This window comes from Azolla caroliniana, unplaced genomic scaffold (genome assembly GCF_043228905.1).
Source record: "Azolla caroliniana isolate FFs.n. ecotype wild unplaced genomic scaffold, voAzoCaro1.0.p SCAF_6, whole genome shotgun sequence".
Classification (NCBI taxonomy): Eukaryota; Viridiplantae; Streptophyta; class Polypodiopsida; order Salviniales; family Salviniaceae; genus Azolla; species Azolla caroliniana.
This window is the reverse complement of record NW_028230441.1, coordinates 2516250-2542763: the sequence shown is the minus strand read 5'-3', so window position 1 is coordinate 2542763 and position 26514 is coordinate 2516250. Positions and strand designations below refer to the sequence as shown.

The 26514-nt window shown below is 36.9% G+C and overlaps 2 protein-coding genes and 1 pseudogene across 4 annotated transcripts; 1 reads left to right on the top strand and 2 right to left on the bottom strand.

The window, feature by feature from the left end:
* Positions 1 to 5914: 5914 nt before the first annotated feature.
* Positions 5915 to 7745, top strand: LOC147862557 (desiccation-related protein PCC13-62 pseudogene; annotated as a pseudogene). The gene is made up of 3 exons (XR_015529934.1): positions 5915 to 6288; positions 6693 to 6921; positions 7055 to 7745. The product of XR_015529934.1 is annotated as a desiccation-related protein PCC13-62 pseudogene (transcript).
* Positions 7746 to 8481: 736 nt separating this feature from the next.
* Positions 8482 to 17598, bottom strand: LOC147862556 (microtubule-associated protein 70-1-like). Of its 2 annotated transcripts, XR_015529963.1 has the most exons (13): positions 17134 to 17598; positions 15451 to 15762; positions 15255 to 15340; positions 15104 to 15169; positions 14843 to 15013; positions 14531 to 14701; positions 13448 to 13603; positions 12884 to 13030; positions 12483 to 12554; positions 11848 to 12378; positions 11578 to 11758; positions 8987 to 9100; positions 8482 to 8903 (listed from the first exon to the last, which is right to left on the bottom strand). XR_015529963.1 is itself a non-coding variant. In XM_087321528.1 (12 exons), the coding sequence occupies exons 2-11, from the start codon at positions 15743 to 15745 to the stop codon at positions 11579 to 11581; spliced, it is 1875 nt and encodes a 624-aa protein (XP_087177654.1). In that variant the 5' UTR covers positions 15746 to 15762; positions 17134 to 17598; the 3' UTR covers positions 8482 to 9100; position 11578. The 2 variants fall into 2 exon arrangements, 1 of the variants encoding a protein (XP_087177654.1); XM_087321528.1 differs by having other exon boundaries at positions 8482 to 9100.
* Positions 17599 to 21182: 3584 nt separating this feature from the next.
* On the bottom strand, positions 21183 to 24020 carry LOC147862555 (F-box protein At2g26850-like). Its single transcript, XM_087321529.1, has 5 exons — positions 23240 to 24020; positions 22210 to 22289; positions 21882 to 22060; positions 21720 to 21794; positions 21183 to 21634 (listed from the first exon to the last, which is right to left on the bottom strand). Exons 1-5 carry the CDS (start codon positions 23942 to 23944, stop codon positions 21447 to 21449), a joined length of 1227 nt encoding a protein of 408 aa, XP_087177655.1. The 5' UTR covers positions 23945 to 24020; the 3' UTR covers positions 21183 to 21446.
* Between the last annotated feature and the right edge of the window lie 2494 nt (positions 24021 to 26514).

Here is a 26514-nt window from a genome sequence, read left to right as displayed (position 1 = left end):
TATTTTTCGTGATGAAAGGCAAAATTCCATTCCAACAAGCCACACTCACTTGCATTGCTCTTTTTGTTGCTCTCATTCTCCCTCTTGTTTCCTTTCCTTTTCTTTCTTTGTTTCCTTAACATCTCTCCAATTAAGGGCAACATTTGTTTGTTATAAGAACACTAATTCCTTATTATACAAGGCCCTCAATTCTTATCATATTGCAAAATGCAATCATCGGTTTAGATTTCTAGGAGCATAACAACAAAGATTATATAAGGCATTTACACAATATTCTTAAATTCTACTCCAAAAAACTCTCTAACAAACGGAGAATGTCATAAGGATTGTCACCAAACATTCTTGTGGCACACAATATTGATTTTTGCATCATGCATTATTTATTTATTCTAATGTATCCTTCCATTAGTTTTAAAAAGGCATATCAACGACAAAATACAAAATAGTTGGAAAGGAATTGACTATCCTTCCCGAGCCAATCTTGTGTAAGACGATGGCTAGCCATGGATCCTTCGTTTGATGAAATTGATTGAGCATTTCCTCAAATTTCCCATTCTCAGCATATCTTGCAATCATGCATTCCAAGAGACTTGTTCCTAGACTGAAAGCCTATGAAATACTACCTGTGCCTCGGCAAGTGACCCACATTTCGCATACATATCTACTAATGTATTGCCAATGAAATAAATATTTCAACAACTTTTTGTACATTATCCTTGTGAATTTCATTTCCTGCTAATGTAGCTCTAATGCTACCACATGCTTTCAGGCAACAAACAGTGTGACACAAGTCTTTGCATTTGCACAAAGAGGGAGAGTGTTTCACTAAATCCATGTTCCACATATCTCTAATACCACAGTAAGCAAGTCCTTCAGATTCCCACACATTGTTTGAGTCCAAGAAGAGTTCATTGTTGTCTTCAAAAAGATTGTATAATTCAAGAAGCATGCCAAACTGCATGAAGCCAACACAACAATTGAAATCCTATTTCAAACATTCAAGGATGACATGGTTCTCTCTAAATCTCCATTTAAAATTGCCCATACTGCCAATATGGGTCCACACCAAACCATACCACAAACTGTTTGAGTCAAGGGAGAGTTAAGTGTTGTCTTCAAAAAGATTGTATACTTCAAGAAAATGCCAAAATGCATGAAGCCAAAATAACAATTGAAATCCATTACACCACGTAAGACCAAAACTGTTGAGCCCTTGTTTTACCAAAATGAGAGATGATTGAAAGATTTGGGGCTACACCCTCCATTTGCATCTAGATTAGCATCATGCATATTATTTAATAATGAAACAAGGGAAATTTTGTGCATTCCAGGTTATCCCCTCACAAGTCTTGTACATATTTTAATTGTTTTGTTTACGAAACAGAGTGCACTAAGAAGGACAATAACATGACTTTCCTATGGACAAATAGTCTTGGTAAATTCATTGGAAATAAAGCATTTGGACATGGTCACTCCATGCAAAGGTGGAAATTTACAAATTCAATATTAATGTTAAAATATTCCCAACCTTGATTATGGAAGGATTCCTTCAAAAGCAGGTGTACGTAACTTATTTTGTCTTAACTCACGATTATTGTCATTGAAAAGGCATGAATGATTTATGCCATAATTTGATTTTGTGTGTGCTTGTAATGATGGCATTCACTATCTCATCATGGTCTCACTAATTGCATCTTCCACTATTGTAATATCTTGGTAACTATTGCATTCTTTAGTTACATGATCTACTTGTCTTTAGTGCAATTTAAGCTTCGATTTTATGTGTTTTCAAAGTAAACTCAGCGATTTCCGAGTCTCGATTCTATCAAAATGCTTCATATATGGGGTCTTTCTACGGAACTATTTCCTTTGTATTCACTATAAGTAACCATATTGCTAAGTAGTTATACATGTATACTACTTTTCTTTGCATGCATTACGCAACTATATCGCTTTCATGGTAGTACATAAAATCAAAATATGAGGTCACATGTATAATACATGCAAATTGTATTAGTGTAGAAATGTTCTTTTGCACGAAACTCATGTCTATCAGGTTTCTCAAAATTTACTTGTATTTTCCTATTAACATTTGATTTCCTTCCCTTGATGTCTTATGTTAACATGAACAACACAACACAAATTTCAAGAAATGAAGCAATGTCCACATAGTAGTGCACATTGTCTTATAATAGAACCATGGTGATGGATGGTGAAAGATTTATTCTAGTTCTCAACTAATATAGAAATCTTCCCGAAAATTCAAAATGAGATCAATTGCGTTATAAACAAGATGGAACAATTGAATGGCATCAAGTTAGATGATTTGAGTCTAAGCATGACATTTTATATTGGTCCACATGATGGACATTTGGTACTGGGTGATGTTGTCTATTGCAGATTTTGATTTTGTTCATCTTTCAGATGATAGCTATTAGCCAGATAAAGGCCAACATACCCCTATGGTGGGTGGTACTCAAACAAATGATTATTAGCTAGCAGATACCTCAAAGGTTGATTTGTTGCACTCTCAGTGTTGCAATATTGAGCAAACACACAATACAATATTAATCAAATAATATAGTGCACATTATTGCTAACATAATACAATACCGAACACACACGAGGGCTCACTAGCCCAATGAGAAGAATCAATGGGCACACAACTATTATAACAAGAGCTCATGCTTTATGACATCAAGGCTTTATCACCCTTAATCATGTCCCGATACCCTTAGCACTACCAATTTTAATCCTTATTTGTGGAATAGACGTAGAAGCCAAAGTACAACAAGTGTAATGACACTCTTGTTTATTAAATTACTCAATGGCCGAATAAGACTTGCATTATCTTTCTTTATATGCTTTATCTTTTGTGGATGGACCCACATCCCTCTTAAACCTCAATTCTCTTAGGTGGATTCTCTTTTGGCCCAATCAACATGGGCTGGTCGACATCCTCCTTGACATGATCATGAGTTCTGTGCTTGGCATGCTCCATTTGACGACTTTCTTGGCAAGCTCTTTGCAATGCGGCCTTGCTTCCATCTTCACCTCCTTTGTTGCTTTCAACTTTGGGGTGATATCTCGAGGATATCATTAGTCAACGGATCTCTGTGATCTTCTACTATAGGTCTTTGGGTTTCATGGTGCCAATGTTGCTCGAAGAGTTTTCAAAGACTTTGGTTTGTCTCTTTGGTCTTGTTGGTGTGGGCACCTTCATTGATGTATCCATGTAGTATCTTTCTACACGTTGGTCTTCACACTTATCTGCAAGAGGATTTGAAAATGGGAGCAAGGCCATGGGGTTTCAGATAAATTAGAGGAAGGAGGGATTTCATGTTTTAGCTCTTGTAGTTTGCATATTGCTTCCTTGTTTTGTTTAACAATTTTAGTATGAAGTATGCATAAATGGGTCTTTGAATGTTGTTTAATCTTGGATTATAGGTTCCAAGAGAGTTTGATATATATTAGTTTGGAGACACCACCAACGAGCATAATCTCTAGCTACCAACCAAAAGAATACATGTGTATCCTTAGTGACAATGATCAAAACACTTGCAATAGATGTACTAGCAATGTTGAAATTCATTAGCCTTGTCATCATAATGTCAATGACCACGATGATGGCATGGGGGAGTTTCTTAACGACTCGTTTGAAAAGGTTGAATATGCTTCTTTCCATGAACAAGTTTTCACAAGGAAGCAAGCCAATAAATTCTACAATATATGTGTGTTAACAAGATTGAGTTCAAGTATTCTAGTCTTGAATTTACAAAACCAATTTGGTTGGAGTAGAGTTTCCTTTACTGCTTGAGTATATACAACTTTTTCTTTACACCTCTTTTAAATTAATTTTAACAAGATAACATACATTTTTTATACTTTTTAAATTGTAGTTTGCATTCAACAAAACTTCTATCTCAAGAAAACATTATTCTAAAATTCAAGAGAGGACACAAAGAAGACGAGGACAAAGCCTCAACCACAAGTCAATTTAAGCTAGAGAAAAAATTATGCAATCCTCGGAAACGGGGAGTATGTTAGTGCGCATAAACTTAAGAACCAATTTCAAAGCTAATTTGAATGGGTTATGGGTAGGATATAAGTTGGAAAACCAGTTAGCATAGGAACTAGGACAAACCTAACGAACTTATGAGACATGGGAACATGTCTTGGAGCCTTAGGTGTTGGGCTATATAAAAATGACGAGCTACTTCCTTCATTATGGTGTCTTGAGAGTTTGTCAAGACTTTGTCTGTGAGGCTAAGGTATCTTCACTGAATTCATTATTCAATTACCGAGGTATGACATAAGGTAATATTTGGTGGTATGGAACACCAATGGTACTTTATGCTTTTCATATCCTTCAGTCAAGGGTGGTCGATGTTATTATATTGTTCATCATTAGTTTGATCCTTATTACAACACCTTCTTCTTCTTCTTCTTCTTCTTAGCATCCTTGGAGATGTATACAAGAAGTTGGGATAACAAGTGAATATAAGCTTGCAATTTCTCAAATCTATAGAAAGGTGATATACCATATGTGCATTGGAGATAAAATTTCAGATTTTTTTCACTTATAGTATAATTGGTGTTAAGCAAGGATTTCCACTTTTACCTACTCTCGTTCTTTTATATGCATTGATGAGTTGGAACAAATTGTTGATCATGAAATTCTAAGACAATGCTACATCGAAGACGTAGTTATATGACACCATAGTAAGGTTCAAAGACCTTGATCTTGATGTTCTCCCCAATCGTAGAGGGGTTAGTATGTGTTTGACAAATACTATGATGGGGAAAGTAAATGTCCGGTTCTGAAGACATATCTCTTTCAACACTTTGATAACATTAATGCTTCTCTATGGGGGTTGAAGTATGGGGCAGTGGCACCCCGAAGTTCACATGATCGAAAGAGTTTGAAAATGTTTTGAAAGTCTTGCCGTACGAAGTTTCAACTCAAGCTACAAAAGCCATACAACTTAGCTCACATTCACTTCCATGTGAGATGGGGAACATGCAAGGATTCTTGTTGTTTATGCATATTTTTCCATGAAGAAGGTCTTGAGTTTGAGTGTTACACTTTAATACAATGCTCTACACGTTATCACGTTCGAGTTTGTTCTCTACATATTGTCATGTCAATCCACTCACTACAAATATTCTTCTCACCATCAAAATGTGCGCTTTAAATTGCAACATTTATTCATAAAATGCTTGAATGTTAAGAGTCACTAGTAAGTACTCAATTCCATACATACTAAGTCAAAATGCTTCAATATTGAACCCATATTTCATATTTGACCCTAGAGGACAAGAACAAATTCTATGTGGCTCTCTCAACGTGCACATTGTTGATTATTAAGGTTACTCATATACATGTATTACACATAGTGACCACATGAACCCTGTGTTCGTAGAAGGCAATGCACACATGCGATTGCCATTTTGAATCTTTCCATTCCAAGTGTCTATAGAGACAAAATTACCAAGATTTTATTACCGTCCTTGGAGTCTGGAAAAAAAAATTAAGGGTAATGCATGACAGAGGGGATCCAACCATTTAATAAGTAATATAATCCAATGCATCTAATACTTGTGAGCATATATTCAAGGGGTGTCATAAGAAATGCATTAAAACACATACACACAAAATGAGGCCAAATTAATTCATGAGTGAAAGAGAGCATCCATGTAGGACGAATGAATGAGCAACAAAAACATTGTACCCCACAAGAATTCCCTTATAAAAATTCTAACTGAAACTCTTATTTTTTGCATGATCAACCTCGTCATTTATGCAATCCTAACAATTACAATTACAAGTTCTTTTGTTATTTTAAATTGCTTGAAACAATTCTTTGTTACAAACATAACCATTTAGAAGGGTGGGAGGATTTTTACTAAAATAATGACCAAGAGGATGATGGCTTCTTTAACTACAAAGCATGTGATCATGATTGCAACACTTGTTTCAGTGTTGGCGTTGCAATTCGTCCATGGAGTTCCTATGGATTGTGAGGAGATAGACCCACCAGTGAGGGGATCATATCAACCTTCATCGATCCCTCCCAATGATGCAGACCTGATTGAAGTAGCGCTAAACCTCGAGTATCTTGAGGCCGAGCTCTTCCTACATGGAGCTTACGGTGTTGGCCTTGACGCTTTTGCTCCATCCCTTGTTGGTGATGGCCCCCCACCCATTGGTGCCCAAAAGGCCAACCTCGACCCTTTCACTAGAGACATCACTAAGCAATTGGCACTCCAAGAAGTGGGCCATATCAGGTGCAATGATCTATAACTCATCGAATCCACTAGGGGTGTGTGTGTGTGTGTCTATATATCGGTGGATGAATGTATTCCTTATGTACGAGGGACATGTATGGTTTATGTATTCACATCTGTCATCCATGCTATGTATGTATGTGCGTGTGTGTATGTATGTGAGTCGACTACGATGGTACACACATATTCTATGTAAGTTTTGCCCATGTAAGGTATGTATGTATGTATGTATGGCATCATGTACATATGTATGTAATGTATGCATGTATGTAAAAGCATATAAGCTCATACATACATATTTAAGCCTGCACATGTATTTATAATACAGAAGAGATTTTGAGGGGGGAGCTTGATTGATTGATTGATTGATTGATTGATTGGTGTGCAATGAATGTCCTCCGCAGAGCCATCAAAGAAACCATCCCCAATGCATTCCCAAGGGTCCAGCTTGACCTCAGCGCGTCTGTGTTTGCGTCAACATTGAATGCAGCGTTAGGGCAGAACCTCTCGGAGCCATTCAACCCCTATGCCAATTCTTTGAACTGGCTCCTGGCCATCTATTTGGTGCCCTATGTTGGACTCACTGGCTATGTTGGTGCAATTCCTCGTATTAGTAGCCGCACGGCCAAACGAGTTCGTCTTTTTTTTGTCATTATTCAGTATTGTTTATGATGATGAATGGTTACATTACTATTTTGTGATGATGACTGCATTACAAGCATAGAAGGAAGCTTCCATTAAATGACTTAAATTTCTGTTGATGTAGTTGGTGGCAGGATTGCTTGCTGTGGAATCTGGTCAAGATGCACAAATCAGAACCCTACTCTACAGGCATAAGAAAGAGAGGTTGTATGGACTAACAGTTGGAGAAATCACTAGTAGATTGTCGACTTTAAGAAACTCATTGGGCCACTCGGGCATTGTGGACAAGGGTCTTGTGGTGCCACTTTGCCTAGGTGCTCAAAGGAATATAACGGGTAACTCATTGGCTGGAGACCGAAACTCGGTCGGGTTTGAGCGAACTCCGGAACAAATCTTCAGCATTGTCTATGCCACTGGCAATGCTTCTCAACCCGGTGGGTTCTTTCCTCTTGGAGGCAATGGCACCATTGCCAAGGGCTTTCTTAACCGTGCCCATACATGAACATCCTATACACATGCACATACACTTCCCCTCTCTTTATCAATATACCCCTCTTTATGTTCATTCTTTACATGGCCCCTATGTTACATGATACACCCCATGAACTATATACCTATATTGGACACTAAAAGAAAATATTATTCCTATAATCAATATGAATTTATTTTAAATTTGTAAGGAAAGATAATTGATTCGATGTGAAGGGAAGGTTAAAGCTAGCAACAATTGTACATGTCAGCAAAACATGAGTGATTAAGATATATCTTTAATGATGCACCCTGATTAGCTATGTTCATAAGAATCTCAAACACAAACGATATTTAGAATCCAATACTAATAATAATCATTGTTTGACCTTCATAAGAAGGCTGGTTCTTCTTGAGGGCAAAATCTATCAATCCCTGTTTGATGCATGAATTTAATGCACATCATAGAAGCACATTTTCATTTATATCACTTTCCAAAAATCTAGAAAAGGATGCAGTAAGCCATTGTTTCAGCTACTCCCTAACAACGCACATTACACAAACAATCTGTTTCTTTACTTGCATGGACAAATCAATGGATGCCATTACTCTTTTTCCGGGATCACAAGGTAACCAAACCATGCCAGGACCAACGGAATCCATTTTAGACCATCATATAGCTATTCATTTACTTTTTGCTCTCCACTTATATCCATTATGTTCTTTATTTATTCAGACAAATCAAAGGATTCAACTCATTTGCAAGATCAAACAGGAGCCAAGCCATGAGAAGTAGAATCCATTTTAAACCATCATATCTAGCAATTAACATGACAATCTCCTCTGAACTACAAGTTTAATGACTAAAAAATCCACAGATAGTATGCTGCATATACTGTGGCACAAATGGGAATAAACATAAAAATTTAGGATATTTTGTGGCAAAAATGAGAATGCGCATCATACAAATGTTTCAAGCTCGGCATCATAAAGATATCATATAGCATGAGAATGTAAATGCTATATCATGTTCGTATCTTGCATACAATATATTGGTCTTCATCTTGTACATTTGTGCATAGAGAATTCAAAATGATAGGATATATCAATGTAAGAATTTGTTAATGAAAAAGATGTCTCTCAACAAAATATAGTTTTCAACTGAATCTACCACACTAACTGAAGCATATAACTAGAAATAACATGGACGCTGCATTTATGTTAACAGAAAGCTGTGTGGATAGAAATAGAGAATAATATCTAATACACAGTAACCTGTGATGGTTTTCTACACATAACTTCATCATCGACTCAACTATACAAAATGGTCAACAGCCTTGCACCATATTACATTTGAAGATTTAAGAATCTGTGAATTAGTAGCTATCTGGCTCATTAAAGCAAAGGTAAAGATGTTGGATGATGGTACTTCTCCAATCCTTGTTTATTAACCTTCACATTGGAATACAGGATTCTCCCTTGCAGCATAATCGATTCTCTCCTTTCTGATGCATAGAAATATCGGAAATTTATAAATATATGCATACTTGGGGAGTATGTTCTACATTCATTGCCATAAAAAACACACTTCAATTTTTGATGCAGATTGTAGAGGTGAGAGTAGAGTGTTCCTGCTAAGCTGACGATCATTGTTTGTATCATCATTCTTCTGATCAGGACTTCTCATGCATTTCCTGAGCTCCTATATGTATGTAACCATGCCATTCAAGAGTAAGCATTGTATATATAAATTGCAGTTATTCATATCGATTTTGTTAGAAATATGCTCAGGTGAAATAAAATTTAATTTGACACATGTTCATTTTTAATTAGGCACTGGCTTCAGCCCTTTAAAAGATCATGCATTTCCTGTATTAAGCCATCTCTACCATACACACGAGGATTTTTGTTTCCTGAAGTTTGCCATAAAATTGATACTATTACCTCTTTCTCTTTGCTTCTGCCTGTTCCTGTCCCTCTTGTTTTGAAGTTACACAACAATATGATTGTTTGCTCATGACCATACTAGGAAGTAGCCTACATTATAGGCAAGCTCACGGCCCAAAAGATGAAGATCCTCTCCCAATTAATGTGTTTTCTAAAACCATGCTAAAAGAAACAGAGCAACATACAGTTTCCATGCTACGCATGGCAAGCTCACTCAAGCCTAAAAAGAACAGTAAGTAAGCTACTTTCAGATGTATTTAAATTATTACCAGAGAAAATTATTGCAAATATATACACAAGCCATTGCCAAAAAAACATAATTGACTTGACTTTCAGTAGATCTAGATTTTTATTCTTGTGCACATAAAAATCTAGGATATTTAAAACCATACTTGTCAGTTCAAATTCACGCACTGATGTCACTGCAATTAGAATGGCCACGCAAACTACATGTTGGACGCATATCCATGACAGCTATTAGAGGTAGGAACAAGCAAAGAGAATTTGAGCACCTCCTGAATCCCTACTAAAACAAGTCTGTGGAACTTCTAGAGGGCAGTGCAATACTAGCTATGATGTCATTTGGAGAGAAATAGGCCAATTTTTGCAACTGAACCCAGCCTACATCCCCTTGAGATCCATACATTAGACTTCTAAAACTACTCTGATTCCCCACAACTGCTACCACAGACACATATCATGCTTACAAGTGAACCCCATATGGGCATATATGCCAGAACACTAGCTAATTGGGAGAGTTCACCAACATCTGATGATGGATGGTCCTTCATGGAGGCATACTTACCAATCAATGGTCTTAAACGGGCAATTCTTCAAAAAGCATTCAAGCGTGAGATGATACTACTTTCTTGTTGGCAAAGATGCCCAATGAGGATCCCTATCAACATCTGCCATTAAGCAGTATGCGCTGTTTAGCTCACAAAATATTCTTCAGTACGCATAGATTATGCCACAGTTGTTTGTTTCATGACTGAGTCCGCAAGCAAAGACAACTTTCCACCCTTGGGTTTCCCATGATTTATCTTTCAGTTATAGGAAATGGGCAAACATGCTTCATCTTGTGAGCAGTAAGTTGTGTGATTATTACCTTTGATGTTCATAGATAATGTCTAGGTTGTTCAGTGGTTTCAAAACCACATTTCTGCATGGTTCTCCCTCTCATTAGCATTTGTATGTGTGATTTTACATTGTTTAGTGTGTGAGATAACAGAAATATTTGATACAGAATGTCTAAATCTTTAAAAAGGTCACTACCAAAACCATGTTTACTAAAAGAATCCCTGCAGAAACCCTTTCTATTTCAATAGAGCATATCATGAGATGTGCAGTTCCCAAATGCGGAGACATCAGGTCTTTTCCAGGGGAGTGAATGACCAAGAACAATCAAGAGGTTCTATTGAGAACATGTGGGCTACTGGCACAATTGGTTTACTATCAACCACTATATCCATGACGTCAATAAGAGTTTTGAGATCATTATATATTAACGTCCACAGGGCGAGAGAGAGAGAGAGAGAGAGAGAGAGAGAGAGAATATAGAGAGTATTAAATATGGGCAAGCTAAGTGAACATACATTTTCAGTTCCTTGAATACAAATCTAGAAAATTCTAGAATCCATGTCTCTCCTCTTTGGACAGTTCTCTATTTCTTTTCTTTTCCTTTCTTTTGGGGGGGTGGGGGGGGGGGAGGACCATGCATATGCTCCGAGTGGCATTTATATGGAAGCATTTACATTGTCCGAACGAAGGCTTAAAACATGTTTATATTCAAAGGATATATTGATCATCAGGTTTAATTGGAGCAGTAGCAAGTTCAAGTATTTTTTTTATTACATAACAATAATGACCATTACCCAATTTCCCCCAGTATAAGTAACAAGCTTATAAAATATTCCAACATGAATATGAACAAGTTCGTTGATAGGTTTTGATGGGTTCAAGTAGCCAAAGGGAAGTCATGGATTTGAATCTGGAATTCAATGTTTCATTGGTATTTACTGGTCAGCAGAGCCTTACGATAACAAAAAAACAGTCAGTGTGAGATTACTAAAATTTATTTCAAGAGTATCCTTAAATCCCCACAAGAAAACCTCTAAACAAAACCTTAATTTATGGATGGTAACAAGCATGCCAAAATCATTGAAAAGGTCACTTCTAAAAAAACTGTTTTTTGAGCCCAGAAGGATATAAAAGTGAAGGGAGTGAGAGAACCTCATCTTCCTGAATTTGGCTGGGGAACATTTAAAGATCCTCTGGGATTGCCTTGTCGTCTCGAATGGTCAACTTGGATTGCAGCAGCTACCTTCTTCTCCATATTGGTCATGTCTCTTCGCATCTTCTTTGCTTCAACATCCATTGCTTTTGTCAAGGTGTCAACTTTCTTCGCAAGCATCTATAAATATCCATGATTGTCAGCCCATTTAGCATTTATTCATATCATACACAAACTAATGAGTATTTTGTGGTTAGCAGATAGTACACCTCAATTGCATCATCTTTATCTTTAAGACTTTGATCTTTCTCGTGGCTAGCTTTCCTCAAAGCAATAACTTCTTTCTGCAGCATATCATATAATAAACTAGAGACCATATCATCTGTCCCATCTGTGACTTTAGTCCTATAATCAATCTTTTGTGAAGTATTTATAGATGTTGATGCCATTTCCTCTACAGACGCTGAAGTTATCTTATTTTCAAGATCTTCCAAGCTGTTTGATAGAAATTTGTTCCTACTTATGCTAACATCTGGTCTACCTCCATCCAAGGACCTTGATGTTAGCTTCATATTTTGAAGCATAAAAGAGTTAGGCGCAGAGCTTTTAATGTGTGAAGATGAAGTACGGCGTCTATTTGCAGTAGTTCTTGAAGCATTCTCAACTCCACATATTGATTGTCTCCTAGAACCACTATGTGCTTGCAGATTCTCCTCGCCAACCGTGAGAATTCTTCGTGAAACACCATTCTGCAATCTCAGACTATCTTCAAGTACCTTTAAACGCAACTGAAATTTCTCCTGATTAAAACCAGAAATACAGCAGGTTTTATTGTCCTATTGAAGAATAGTTGGAAGAAATGAAATTTAATATTTTAGATTAGGATGTGCCAAGAAAAAAGAACCTTCAGCTGTGCTTCTGTTTTAGCTGCTCGCTCTGCTATACTCAGTTTTTCCCTAAGCTGCTGCATCTCCCCCTGGAAAATGAAGCTTTTATTAATATAAGAACAGAGAAATGACTTCAAAATCAAACCAGTGAATGTAATTTTTTTGAGGCCCCACTTTGCTTGGATGTTCGGGCTTTAGCAAGCAGTATAATTTGTCATTATGTTGAGCAATTTAAATAGGTTATTAAACCTTATAAATGCTAAGAGCTGAGATAGAAAATGTGTTTTTTAATGAATTCAACAATTGCCAGTGGTCCTCCAGTATCAATCATTTGGCAATTATGTATAGTTCTCATGCCTGAACCATGGCCAAAACCCCAAGTAATAAATATATTGGTATCAGTGTTAGCCCTTCATACCTGCAGAAATCTTCTCTCATCTAGCCATTGCTTTACAGGCATCACCTTGTCACTAGCATCTTTCCATTCATTTGCAACAACAGATGCTACCCTATTCGCTGATACCTTAGTCCGAGCCAATTCCCTTTCAAGCGTTCTCTTCTCTTCCTGACAAAAGAAAACAGACACTTGAAAAAAGAGTTTTGAAGCTATAAATATTCCACAAACCAGCAATTCTTAAACTTTCTTTGCTTTGAAGTAATAAAAAAGCAAAAGTTCCAAAATACACTTAATTTTTCTTTAATTCCACAAAATAACTAGGTTTCTGTTTTTTCCATAAATGCCCATGGTCAACTCTCATAGGTGAGAATAAGGAGAAAAAATGACCATAAACTTGCTCTTTTGGAAGATGATCAAGGCATTTGGGTAAACAGCAAAACTTGTGGACAAGGGAAATAAAAAGAAATTTGGGTGTTTCAGAGTCTTGCCAAAATAAATATTAAATTAAATAGAGTTTCTTCATTCTTCGCTTGTGTAAAAGCTACAGTCTTAGCTTTGGGTGTTAAAAATAGATATGCAACTAACCAACAATTTCTTGACTTGCCGTTGACGCTCTCTCACTGCATTCACAGCATCTCCTCCAGCAAGAACTGCTTCTTCAAGTTCAGCGACTGTGAGGCTTAATTTCTCTACTTCTGCAACTTTTTGTCGATGCATCTTGTCCAAAATTTTGTTTTCCTCCTGCCTCACAGCTAAAGATATGTTAAGACTCCCTTTTTTCTAAAAAAATAGATCTTGACTTAAATCTTGAATTGTTTCCTTTATAAATTCCAATAAACGCCAAATATTTCTTTAGCTTCTATATCTCTATGTTTTACATTTAGATCTTGACTTAATGTCTCAAATGCTTTCTGTGCTTCTGTGTAAAATCCAATATATCTGGCATAATTCTATTTGCATAATGATCAAAATTCAATTCAGTGTTCTAAACATTAGAGCTTGATTTAAGTTCCAAATATTTTTAATGTAAAGTCCAATAACCTTACACCTTGATCAAACTTTGACCTTCTATGTTCTGAAAACTTACACCTTGATCAACCTTTGACCTTCTATGTTCTGAAAACTTACACCTTGATCAACCTTTGACCTTCTATGTTCTGAAAACTTACACCTTGATCAACCTTTGACCTTCTATGTTCTGAAAACTTACACCTTGATCAACCTTTGACCTTCTATGTTCTGAAAACTTACACCTTGATCAAACTTTGACCTTCTATGTTCTGAAAACTTACACCTTGATCAACCTTTGACCTTCTATGTTCTGAAAACTTACACCTTGATCAAACTTTGACCTTCTATGTTCTGAAAACTTACACCTTGATCAAACTTTGACCTTCTATGTTCTGAAAACTTACACCTTGATCAACCTTTGACCTTCTATGTTCTGAAAACTTACACCTTGATCAAACTTTGACCTTCTATGTTCTGAAAACTTACACCTTGATCAACCTTTGACCTTCTATGTTCTGAAAACTTACACCTTGATCAACCTTTGACCTTCTATATTCTGAAAACTTACACCTTGATCAAACTTTGACCTTCTATGTTCTGAAAACACCTTGACTTAAGTCTCCATTTTTTCTTTATGATATCCAAATTCCAGTATACCTGGCATATTTCTATTTGTTTCATCAACTCTTGATTGCGGTTTTGTAATTCATCAACCATAGAAGCTTTGATCTCTGCAATTTGCACAGTTCTCTCAGCATCCAATAGAGCAGCTTCCTTAGATTTTGTCAATCTATCAAGTGCCCTGTTAGTTTCCTGAAGCTTTGCAATCTGTATAGTTAAATAGAAAACCCCAGAGTTCAATTCTTCTGGTAAGACAGATTATTCTGGATATAATAGATTAACAGCTTCAAGGAAAAATGTTCTAGATATGATAGAAGAACGTCAATCTCTATGAACAAATATACATACTTCTTGACGGGAAATCTTTAATTCTGCCTCAAGAGGAGCAAGAATAGCCTCAATCGGCGGCATATCATCATCTTTTTGTGCAGCATGAACTCTTCTCAATGTTGCTTCTGCAGCAAATTGAGCTGCAAGTGCTGCTTTTTTCTCATCATTAATCTTTTTTAACTCAAGGTTCTGTGTTAATAAACAATATTTCGACGAATGAATTTAAAATGTCAGGTAAAATCAATAAATGAGCCTTCCAATCCAATGTCTTAGGAGTACCTTATTTTCCAAAAGTAGCTCTGACTGCTTAAGTTTTTCCTCTATCTTTTGCTTTGCATCTGAAACCTATATTTAATGAGTCAAACTTTGATTAATATTTTTGACTGACATAGCAAATAATAAAACAGATCAAAGATTTAAGAGATGACACATCTTCAAAAGCCCTCTGCTTGTTACGCTCTTGAACTCTCGATGCTTTGATCTCAGCTTGTAGTTCAGAAATTTCCCGATCTTTATCTGGAAAAAGACGGTGTCATAAACAAATTAAAAAACAGAAAACTAACTGATAATGAACATTTTGATGCAGAGAAGCATGAAATACAACTATTCAGAAGATATTTACATACCTCGAACTTCATTTTCAAGGCGAACAAGCTCCAATCTCAATGGATCTGAACCTGGTAGAGAGTTAAGGAATTCATCTGACTCGACACCTTTGTTTAGTGAGTTCTTCCGTTTGAGTTTAGATTCTGATCTTGACAACATTGGAGAGAGGTATGGGCCAGTGTTACGATCAGGTAGTTTATTTCCATTTCTGTACTGATGTTCTAGAAAGGTTTCATCTTCATCAGTGATATTTGTAAGATCAAATATTGGAGTCTCCATATGAAAGACCACAGTTACATCATAGGTCAGGTACATTCATTGTGACACAAAACCTACAAGCAGCATGTAACCATCATACAAGAGCTCTATCGATAACAAAGTTGAGCTACAGAAACAGATGAAAACAACATCAGCCAACAATGTACAAAATATCTCCAAATCCAAGAATAGATCTAAATGGCATGGAATGAAATGATGTCAATGATTGCTTAATTTAGTCCTTAAATGCAAGTCTCGTGAACTAGAAGCAGATCTCATTTTTTAGCATCTCGAGTCACAAAAGACAACGCACAGCAATGATTTAGAGATAATAAATGGGCGGTTGCCTCTATGTCTATATTTTATATGCAAAACTATGAGAACTAGAAAAGACATTACGTAAACCTGCATTTGCAAAGATAGATCATTTTGTACAGAATGTCTTACAGCATAAATAACGTTGTTGACATTGTGCATGAAACTATTCATAGTTAAGCACGCTGTTCTCATTGATCTAACTAGAATTTAGCAATAAAAAGTTGGAGAATCATTTCATTGTAGAAAATTTCTTGCCTAAGCTAGTTTTCCTTTTCCTCAAATGATTCTGGAACAAATGATTGTTAACCAGTTCCAATCAAAGCCAGCCCTCATCTTTATCTAATCTAATTCAGTAAATGGAGTCATTCCATTGTTAACCCGTTCTCTCTTTTTTTCAGCCTAATTCAGTAACAAAAGATTATGGAACCTTTTATCAATTGTTAACCAGTTCCGACCAAAACCAGTCTCCTTCTTTTCTAGCCAAATTCAATAACTAAATATTATCAAAACATTTCTAGTTAACCAGCTCTCGTTGATTTCTAATCTAATTCAGTAATGAGACATTATGGAACTATATTTTTGTTAACCAGTTCTAACTAAATTTAGTTTCATTTTCAAATTTTATCCAGCATCTAAATATCATGGAAGCATTTCATTGTCAAAAAGATAGGAACGGTGTCAAATCTTCAACTCTAATTCGGTGGAACAAATTCCTTTGATAGTCAAAATAGTGTGATCTCATTTGTAATAGCTAATTCAGCAACAAAAGATTATGCGACCATTTTATTGTTAGCCTAAATCCAGTTCTCATTTCCTGTAACCGAATTGATGATGGAACCATTTGATTGTTAAACTTACATCAGTTCTCTATCTTAATTCAGAAACAAAAGAACACCTCAATCTGACCACGTTCTTTCTCGAACTTAATTCAGCCCTGGATGATAACCAAATCATTTGATTATTTTCAGTGGTTTTGAGGAAACTATTTTCTGATTTTTCTAGCATAATTCAGTAGCAGAAGACTTTTGAATCATACATGGTTCAAAACATCAGTGACAAACGCAAGAATGTCTTTGTATAAAGCGTGAGACAGATTATCTGTCTAGCTATGGATGAACACTACTAACCCTGTAGAGCATTCTTCTCTGTAAAATTGTATAGTTCCCTTCACATTCTGTTGAAGATATGTTTCTGCATCGGATGAAATCTTCAGTAAGAAAGGTTCGAAATGTAGCAATTTTCTGCAGGAAGCTTCAAGCGAAACGCCAAGAAGAGAGGGGAAGCTTCTGCAAGTTCGAGGAGGAAGAATCCACAGGAAAAGTGGGGAAATATTTCACGGGAGACCTGGGGAACATGAGGGGGAAAGATGAGGGACAATTACACAGGAGACTTCAGGAAGCGAAGGGGAGTCGTCTTCTGAGAGATCGACGAAGAAAACGAAGTGGAAACGTCGAAGGGGGGAGGTGCTTCATGAGAGGGAGAGTAAAGGGAACCGTGAGAGGGAGCTCCATGGAGGAGGAGGAGGCCTGAAGGCTGAGGAGATGAGACGCAGGAAGCAGGAAGCAGGAAGCAGGAAGCGAGCAGCGAGATATGTCTGTGGGTGTGCGTGGGGTGCAGAAATGGAGGAGAAGAAGGGCGAGAGCGGCGTTAGCGGCATTCGAACCCGTCCCCTCCACTTCCCTTCCCTGCCTAAGTAGTAAGAAGAAGAAGCATCAGAAGAACAATGGGACAAAAAAATTAACGGTTTCGTGGTTCGGTTCGGTTCGGTTCAAGTTTTTTTTTTAAATAACGGTTCGGTTTTTACCCTCTCAAACCGAACCGAACCGTTGCCAATTGTTAGACAAAGAAGTGACTTGGTCATTTCGTTCATTCATCAAAATGCACATTGTGGAAGAAAAGAGTTGAGAATTGGGATTCGTTGAGTTCCATGGAGTCGTTGTATCACTACCCCAAAGCGCTTCAGGAGGAGCATTCCTCTCCTAATCTTTGGAGGATCATACGATTGGTTGCTCCAAGATTTGGCCTCTCTCAATGGTATGTGTATAAGAACCCAATCTTTGAGCTCTAAGACAATTTGTTGTTTGTGGAGAATGTCGATATCCACCATGGGTGAATAGGTGGCGTGTTAATAGTGACCACCCATTGTTGAAATGCTCAAAATCTAATATGGTTCGACAATTAATGCACAATTTGACAAAGGAGTTCAAATTTGGTCAAGTGGCAACTACCTAAGTGTAGAAAATATGTTAATTCTTTACCAAAAGAGGTTCATGCATCCTTGTGGCTATATACAATTGGGGTTGAAGGAAATCTCAAGTTTGAGTTCAATCTCAATCACATGCAATGCTTGGCTTTATAATCGTGCAAAATGTTGATTTGGAGTCACACATACATATCGTGGCCTTTATATATTGGCATCAAATTTTGGATGTAGAATGACATTCTTGTCTATATATATATACATGTTGTGCGGATGTGTTTCTTTGGCAAGCAATGGTGGGTAGGTTGTTTTTGGAAATGGCTTTAAAACGCCAACACATTTCCAACGGGGCATTTTTTCTTATGCATCAATGATTGTGGAGGATGCCAAACATAGATTCATTACACACCCAATTGCTAAGGCAAAATGGGCATTGTTAACTAGGGATGCTTTGGCACCCTTTTAGTGGGTTTTCTCTAAGGCAACTAGAGCTTTACCCTTAGGATTGGGGCTCTTGTTCCAAGCTAGAGAAATGGGTTCTTGTTTGGTGGTCTCCATGGAGTACAACAACAATTTGTACGTTAAAAGGAAATTTGATTTGACAATTTTCATTACAAACATCAATGGGCACCTTATCCTTAGAGGAGACCTCTTTATATCACTTAGTATTGTAACACTTTAAAGGGTTTACCTTGTTGCACAATCCTTAATATTGCAATAAGGATAATATGGGCCTTTTGTATTGTCATGTTGTAACAAAACACACATTTGCAAAAAGACAAGGAAAAGAGAATATGAGTTCTTAGTATTCAAATCGAAGACAAGTCCAAAGTTCTTTGTAGGTTAGTTTTGGTAATCTGGATTCCAAAGGGATCTGAATTCCATTGTAAGCTAGTCATGGTGGTGTTTTTTCTATTGTGATGAGAAAAAAGTGTATGTGTTTGCATTTATGTTTATGTGTTTCCACTTCTTCTTGTAGTATTTGGGATTATGGCATATTTGGCATATGAGAAATGCATCCCTCCTCTCTGGAAAAAATGGGGTGCATTCACCAATTCAATAAACTCATTTATTTGACAAATTGGTTTTGCATTATTGATTGGAATTTTGACTTCCCAATTATTGCACCTAATTGATGACTCTAAAGTGATGCTCGAGAGTGACAGGGATTGCAAACATTCATTTTGTTTGAGAATGACTTTACCCAAACATGATGGTGAAAGAGCTTCATGCAACAATCGAGACTTTGATGTGACTTGTAACTTGATAGGGGCTCCAATCTTAATCGCCTTAGGCCATTTCTTGTGTTGAGCAAGTAAGTGGCTTTTTTCCATAACCCCATGAAGAAATATAAGGTTTTGCAATGTACATAGACTCATCACCCTAAAGATCTAGGGAATATCTGTGAATGAGCATAAGGCAAAATTTGCCATATGCGATATTGTGATTCATCATATATTTTGTTTAGCATGGGAGCTCTCCATGAAAAGATTATGCGTGTCATCTGATTAAACATTGTTGGGTGTTAAACCTTAAAAAACATCGTAAAGTAGATTGCAAACTTAGTATTAAAAGTTATTTGGGTACTGCCATAAGACATAATTATTCATATGCGATGTTGTGATTCGTTGAATATTTCGTAAAAAAATGGGAGCTCTCCATGAAAAGATTGTGCATATCATCATATTATACATGGGGCGGGAGTTATTCATTTAAAAAGAAGTAGAAGTATATTTCAAAACTTAATATTAAAAGGTATTAGGGCCACATCATGTGAATTGTAGCAATAAGTGAGTGACTTCAATTATCTAATCCAATTTTCCAACAATATTAGAGATTGATTGTGTTATTCCTGTGGCCCACACACAAGCTATTTCAAAACATTTTAAATAATTGTCAAACCCAAATTGAGGACAACTAGCAATATTATAACGTCAATTGTACCAAGATGTTTAAGTTTCATCTAAGAACACTATGTTGCATGGTTAGATTTGCAAGCCCTCCACCACAACTTCACTTGGGAACTTTACGGGTTGTTTTCTTTAGAGAGGGATATGGCTATATTATTAGTTCATTTCACAACTTAATATCCCAGATTCGTTTTCAAGTGAGAAATACATGTGCTACTTGCACATCTAAGGCCAACTACCAAGGCAAATTTATGAAAATATGTTATTTTTCCTTCTACTTTTTGAGAGAGTAAACACATAAGTGTTTGTAGCACATAAAATTTGCTGAGTAGTTCCACTTGGACTTGACAAATCAACTACTCTAGTTTTTTTCCAGCCAAGCACAATGTGAATTAGAACGAGAAATTCTCATTTTTTCATTTATTGTATACTTGGGCAACAATGTGAATCACCTTCAAGAGATTTAGAAGTAGGCATAAGCACCATGGACATGACAAGAGTGATCATCCACATCTTGTTACTACTACGTTGATTCAAATGCTCTTGGACTTTTTATAGGAAGCTCAATTTTTTTTCGTGACATACGCCCAATATCAAACAATAATCCACTTCCATGAGTAAGAAAGGAGGGGTAAATACTACACAAGAGGCATCCATTTCCATGTCAAGATATAGAGAAATCGATCGAATTGATAGGAAGATGTAGGATGGTTTAGCTCATAAATATGTCACCTTTCAAATAGCATTTGTTTCTTAGATGAGGTTAACTAGAGCATAAGGTTATATTTTATATTTTTGAGATTGATGTTTTTAATTTCACATAAATTTTTGTTAATATGAGTTGAGGTTAAATATAATAACCTACAGTTATTGTTTATATTTTTGAGATTGATGACAGATGTGTTTCATTTCATATGATTATTGACGGTTACTTTTACTAAAAAATTACCTAGAATGCTCAATTTGCTCCAATGCATTGCGGTATCCCATTCATATAAAGAAAAAACATTTTGATAAACTTACCAAGAGGATATTGGAACCTTTCGTTCTAGCATTTTGCAAGGGCTCGCTGAAATGGTGCCCTTGAAGAAGGTTATATTTATGTCCAAGGAAGAAAATAATTGCAATTTGCTCCACCCTTAATGTAGGATGGAAAATATGATAGATACAAGTTGGAGACTTGGACAAGACATGCCCCTCGTCCTTGAAAGTCCCTAAAGATGGAAGATGATAGATACAAGTTGGAGACTTGGACAAGACATGCTCTAGTTCTCGAGTTGGTTAGCAAAACCAACAAAATATCCTCGCGTCGAACGAGTAAAGAGGTTAGCTACTCTAATGGTTCCATAGGCCAGAGTTGTTTCCAAGCACCGATCTCTTGTTCGGAATGTAGCTTCCGGATCCCCGCATAGAATCCTTCGGTATCATTACCTTTTTCTTGATGATTCTTCCGGTTGATGGCCGTTCTCCTCCATCGAGAGCCCGAAGCATATTGGTTGAACTCTAGCCATACCAGCTCTGTTACGGCACTCAATTCTAAATCGTATTAGCCAAGACTGTTATCAATATTTTCGGTTCATCGATAATGAAGAAGTGAACTCACCGTGTACATGGCAATGACAAGTTTGAGGGTCCTTATCACATGTATTGAGATGCCCTACTACTCCATACCACCATCCTATAGAAAGATAATCCAATTAATAATAGTGTTCCAAAGGCAAAATCACGAATCTATAGCATCGGTTTCTAAGGACACAAGGCATACCATAGGGAAACCTTTTGTTCCGTCTCCATTGGACTTCGATGTGATCCCCGGGTCTTAAATCCTCGAGGGAGTCCGAAACGTAGAGCTCATGGGCAGTTGCGGGAACCGGTGGAGCTCGTAGCCGATGCCACGAAACACCTTCTTCGATAAGGAGGGAACAAGAGCCGTGGGGCGGGTACCTTTGCAGGGGAACAAAAGCCAACAGAAAAAAACAAAAGAGACAAATTATGCTTGAGAGAGCCCATCAAATCGATGCATGTAAATATTATTACTCCATTTTGCAAAGAAACTGAAGAAGAAAGAAGCTTTCATGTACAATAGTACATACCTAGCGGTAAAGGTATCAGAGTGGCGATCGTAGCAAATCTCGGCATCATAGCATGATAGCAAGAAACCCACATGTCCATGCTGTAAAAGGACAACCAAAAAATGGGCATCAAAAAACTGCTACTGCCTTTTCTGCTAAAGAGGAGTGTAATTATGCAACATTACTGTACATCCAAACCCAAATCATGGAGCAGAGTAAATTATGTCTTCTTGTAAATCTTCATTGAATACTTATACCCTAGTTGAATCTACCCCCCCCCCTAAAGAGCATATGAAATCCCAAATCAAAGCCTACTACATATTTGGAGAATGTCTGAGAAGCCTTTGTTTTTTTATGAGTCGAAGAAAAATAATCGAATCGAATGTGCGGGGTACTATTGCCATGTTTTTTTAACCGTTACATACGATTATACAGAAATTAAAGTCAGGTGTCGGGGTAACACAATGCTTTACACTAGAGAGATATCACTTGCCCTGCCTCAATGGGATCTCAGAAAATAAGGTCGTGTGTCAGGTAACACAATGCTTTACATTAGTGAGATATCACTAGCCCTGCCTAAATGGGATCTCAATCTAGATTGAATGTCCAAATCAATGAAGATTAAAGACATATCCATAATGAGACATAACATGGTGGTCTAAACTAGAGAGAGAGAGAGAGAGAGAGAGAGAGATTAAATACATATGCATAGTAGCATTATTATACCGCAATGCTCTATCCTGAAGAGAGGTGTAATTTATATATAATATGATGCTCTAAACTGAAGAGAGATGTATCAAAGACATGTCCATAGTGAGATACATATAGCATAGGTGATCTACATTAGGGGGAGATGTATGAAAGAGAGACTCATGGTGAGATATATATATATATATATATATATATAGCATGATGATCTAAACATGTAGAGGAAGATGTTATTCAAAGACATGTCCATAATGACATGTAGCAGGATGATCAAAGACATATCCATGATGATTGAGAGAGAGAGAGAGAGAGAGAGAGAGAGAGAGAGATGTGTATTGTATACCTCGCGGTTGTAGACTTGAGCAGGAAACCAAAAGGCGCCGCTCTCTAGTGTGGCAAACCACGGCATGTAAGAAGTTCGATCGTATTCGATCAAATGCTGTCTTCGTTGACGATGATGTCGATATTGATGATAATGTTGGTAATGGTGTTGACGATAATATGGTGGATGATGTTGATCATGACCTTGATCATGTCGATGATGATGATGATTTTGATCATTCAACTTGGGATTATGAAATTTCCTCCAATGGTTCCAAAGGCATGACAGAGGCCATTTCATTAACAGGAATGGCTTAATCACATAGTCCACATCCTCTGCTTTACAAGGGCTACTCACACTCCAATTCTTCCACTCATTATAAGCCATGTCCCCTGCCACATTCCCCCATCTAGAAGCCACATGAGGTATCCATAGATGATCACTACTACATACCTTGAAAAGCTCCTTTGAAACAGAGGATGCTCTGCATAAGCTCTGAGGGGGCAATTTCGACAGTATGATCTCCAATACTAAATCTGGAAGGTCTAGGAGGGATATTGATGCATTGGGCACCTCTGACTCCTCTAAGCTTTGAACCTTTGGGGTGGGCTTCTTTCTTAGGCACATAATTAGGGCCAGAAGTGGAAAGAAGCGGCTCCTCTGAAACAGACAGAACAGGGGGAAGAATGTGGGAAGGAAATCGCACAGTTGCAGAAAAATCTTCATCTGATGAACATTTGAAGGAGGGATGGATGGATGGATGGATGAATGAATGAATAAATGAATGAATGAGGAATGAATGAACAGAGGGGGGGAAGAGACTGTTTGTGTGGTCCCTTTGGCTATGGGTTCATCGTGTTTTTTTTCTTTTTAACTTCCTCCCTTCCAGTTCCGAGCTATATATTTTCTGCTAATTACAAATGTGTCCTCCCAAACTTGGACGAAATTGCAAAAATGACCTCCGTCCAAATATCTCATGCCACTTGCTCATAAGAAAGCAGTTTGACAAATAAAAAAGGCTACTCTAGTCTCTATGAGAGAGTGAGAGATGACAAAGCAAAAAAGTAGTTGTCGGCGTGCGCCCCTTTTCCTAGGGCCGTCGGCTCGTGAAAGTTTTTTTTTTACGTGTTCTCTCCAGAATCGGTTCTCGAATCTCTTACAAAAAAAAAGGGGGGGTTGTGCGGTTTTTTGCCTCCCACGCTGCGCTCATTGATTACATAGAAATACCCTTCATTCTTTATGGAGGAGCCCCCATGCAATCTATTGGTTTTTGCAAAAATCCATTGCAAGATGATGGATGTTCCGTCACTACGAGAGGCAACATGTTATGTCACACATTATGCTATGCTTTGCAATGTCTTTTGTGCTTTGCAACTTAATGATCCACGCCCTACATTAAGCATTAACAACTCGATTTACATATTGGATTAACAAAATGGTATCATTGATCTTGGCGTTACTAATCGCAATTGCTTATCTGCTACTCTATCCTTACGCTCGCTGATTGCTCTAATGCCACATTCCCATCTTATATTAGTGGATTTTAACAACTTCTTTCCGCCGTAAATTATGTTATTGATAATCTCGCATTCATGATCCACATAATAGGCCTCAAAGTGTCTTCAACCCCCATAGTTTTCGCGTCCAATTAGATGATAATCACATTCGTAATCTTGTCGATTCCGCTTGGTGAAACCCATACACTACGAAAAACACGAGTGGTTGTTGCTTTTTACAAATACTCAAGGGTTGTTACACCTAGAAGGCCCAAAAGAAATGGTGTCATGACCTTGGACTTGTGTGCCTCAAACATTATAGTTTTTCAATGTAATAGTGTAGATACACTATCTACCATTTCACGCGTAGTTTGAAATACATATTGATATCATGAAGCAAATGCATTCGATTTATGCATGCATGTAATTCAAAGAGAAACCAATAATGTAGTTTTCAATTCTCCTATATACATTCCTTTTGTGACTTTTTAACTCACGCCTGATCTTTATTGTTGTAGGATATCAATCATAATTTTGCATGGTCAATAATTGAGGTTTGTTTTATGATTTCAAACTTATCCATTATATTTTTTAATTTCATTTTAAAGACATAAGAGTTATTCCCATACAAACCTTGAAATCCTTAACCTCCAAACACACAAAAAATGTGATACTCTAAGATTGTACAAATGTGATAAATGACATCAAGCAGACAATTTTGCATTTCGTATTGGCACTTGTTAAAGTAATTTACCTTTTGACATAAACAACTAGATCCTTCTTAGGCTTAAGCTTAAGCTTGATTAGGGCTGGAAAACATGACTCAATCATGTTATGTATCCCCAACATTCACATTTTTTTTTTACAAATTTAAGTTAACCAAACAAGATGCATTACACATAATGGTAAAATATGTGGGTATTGTGTCATTCATGGTAAGTCATATAGTCTAGTCCAATATTCATGTAGAAGGTGGCTTGTGAAATGGCACCAAAAGGTGCTCTGGTTGCTTGCATATTGCATCAAGCCGCGACTTTTTCCATCTTTCTTTCAATGTTACGGTCTAATTGATGAAACGACTGTGTGTGTGTGTGTGTGTGCATGCGCGCACACTTGTTGTCTCCACATACACACACATGATGGAAATATCCCCCTTTCCACTTGGAAAGTTGGACCTCAAATGTATCACCTTTGATCAATCTTTGTCTCAATATATATGATTATCACACTCTCTAAATTGACCATTAACCATTCTCACGTAGACCGACGTTGTTATCATTTTTAATGTGATCAAAGTGTACCTCATGTATGTGTGTTTGAAAGCAAATCGCACCAACTATATCTTTGTTGTATTCTATTTGCTAATTGATGCGAAGTAGTGTTTTTTTGGAAAAAAACTATATCTTTGTTGCATATATTTAAGCTAGTAATATATTTAAGGAAGTTTCCTTTTTACTATCACTAGACTAGCCCATGACTTTGTAAATTGTAGGTAGGATGTATATTGCTCAAATTTAGCAAAAATCCCATGTAAGAAACGAACTATATTTGGGAAAATAAATTTCTAGCCACAAAGATCCCTATCCCATAACTAACTCCTTATTAACTAATTAACATTACATACACTACTGAGCATCCAAAATAGGCAGAAATCACATTATATGTTTTCTTCCCCTCCATCTCACAATGTGGTTTTGCATTGTGCCATACATTCTAATTTCTTTCACATTTGTCATTTTGCATTTATTATCCACCCAACATCCTCCCACCCCAAACATAAACCTGTTTACCTTTGAAAAC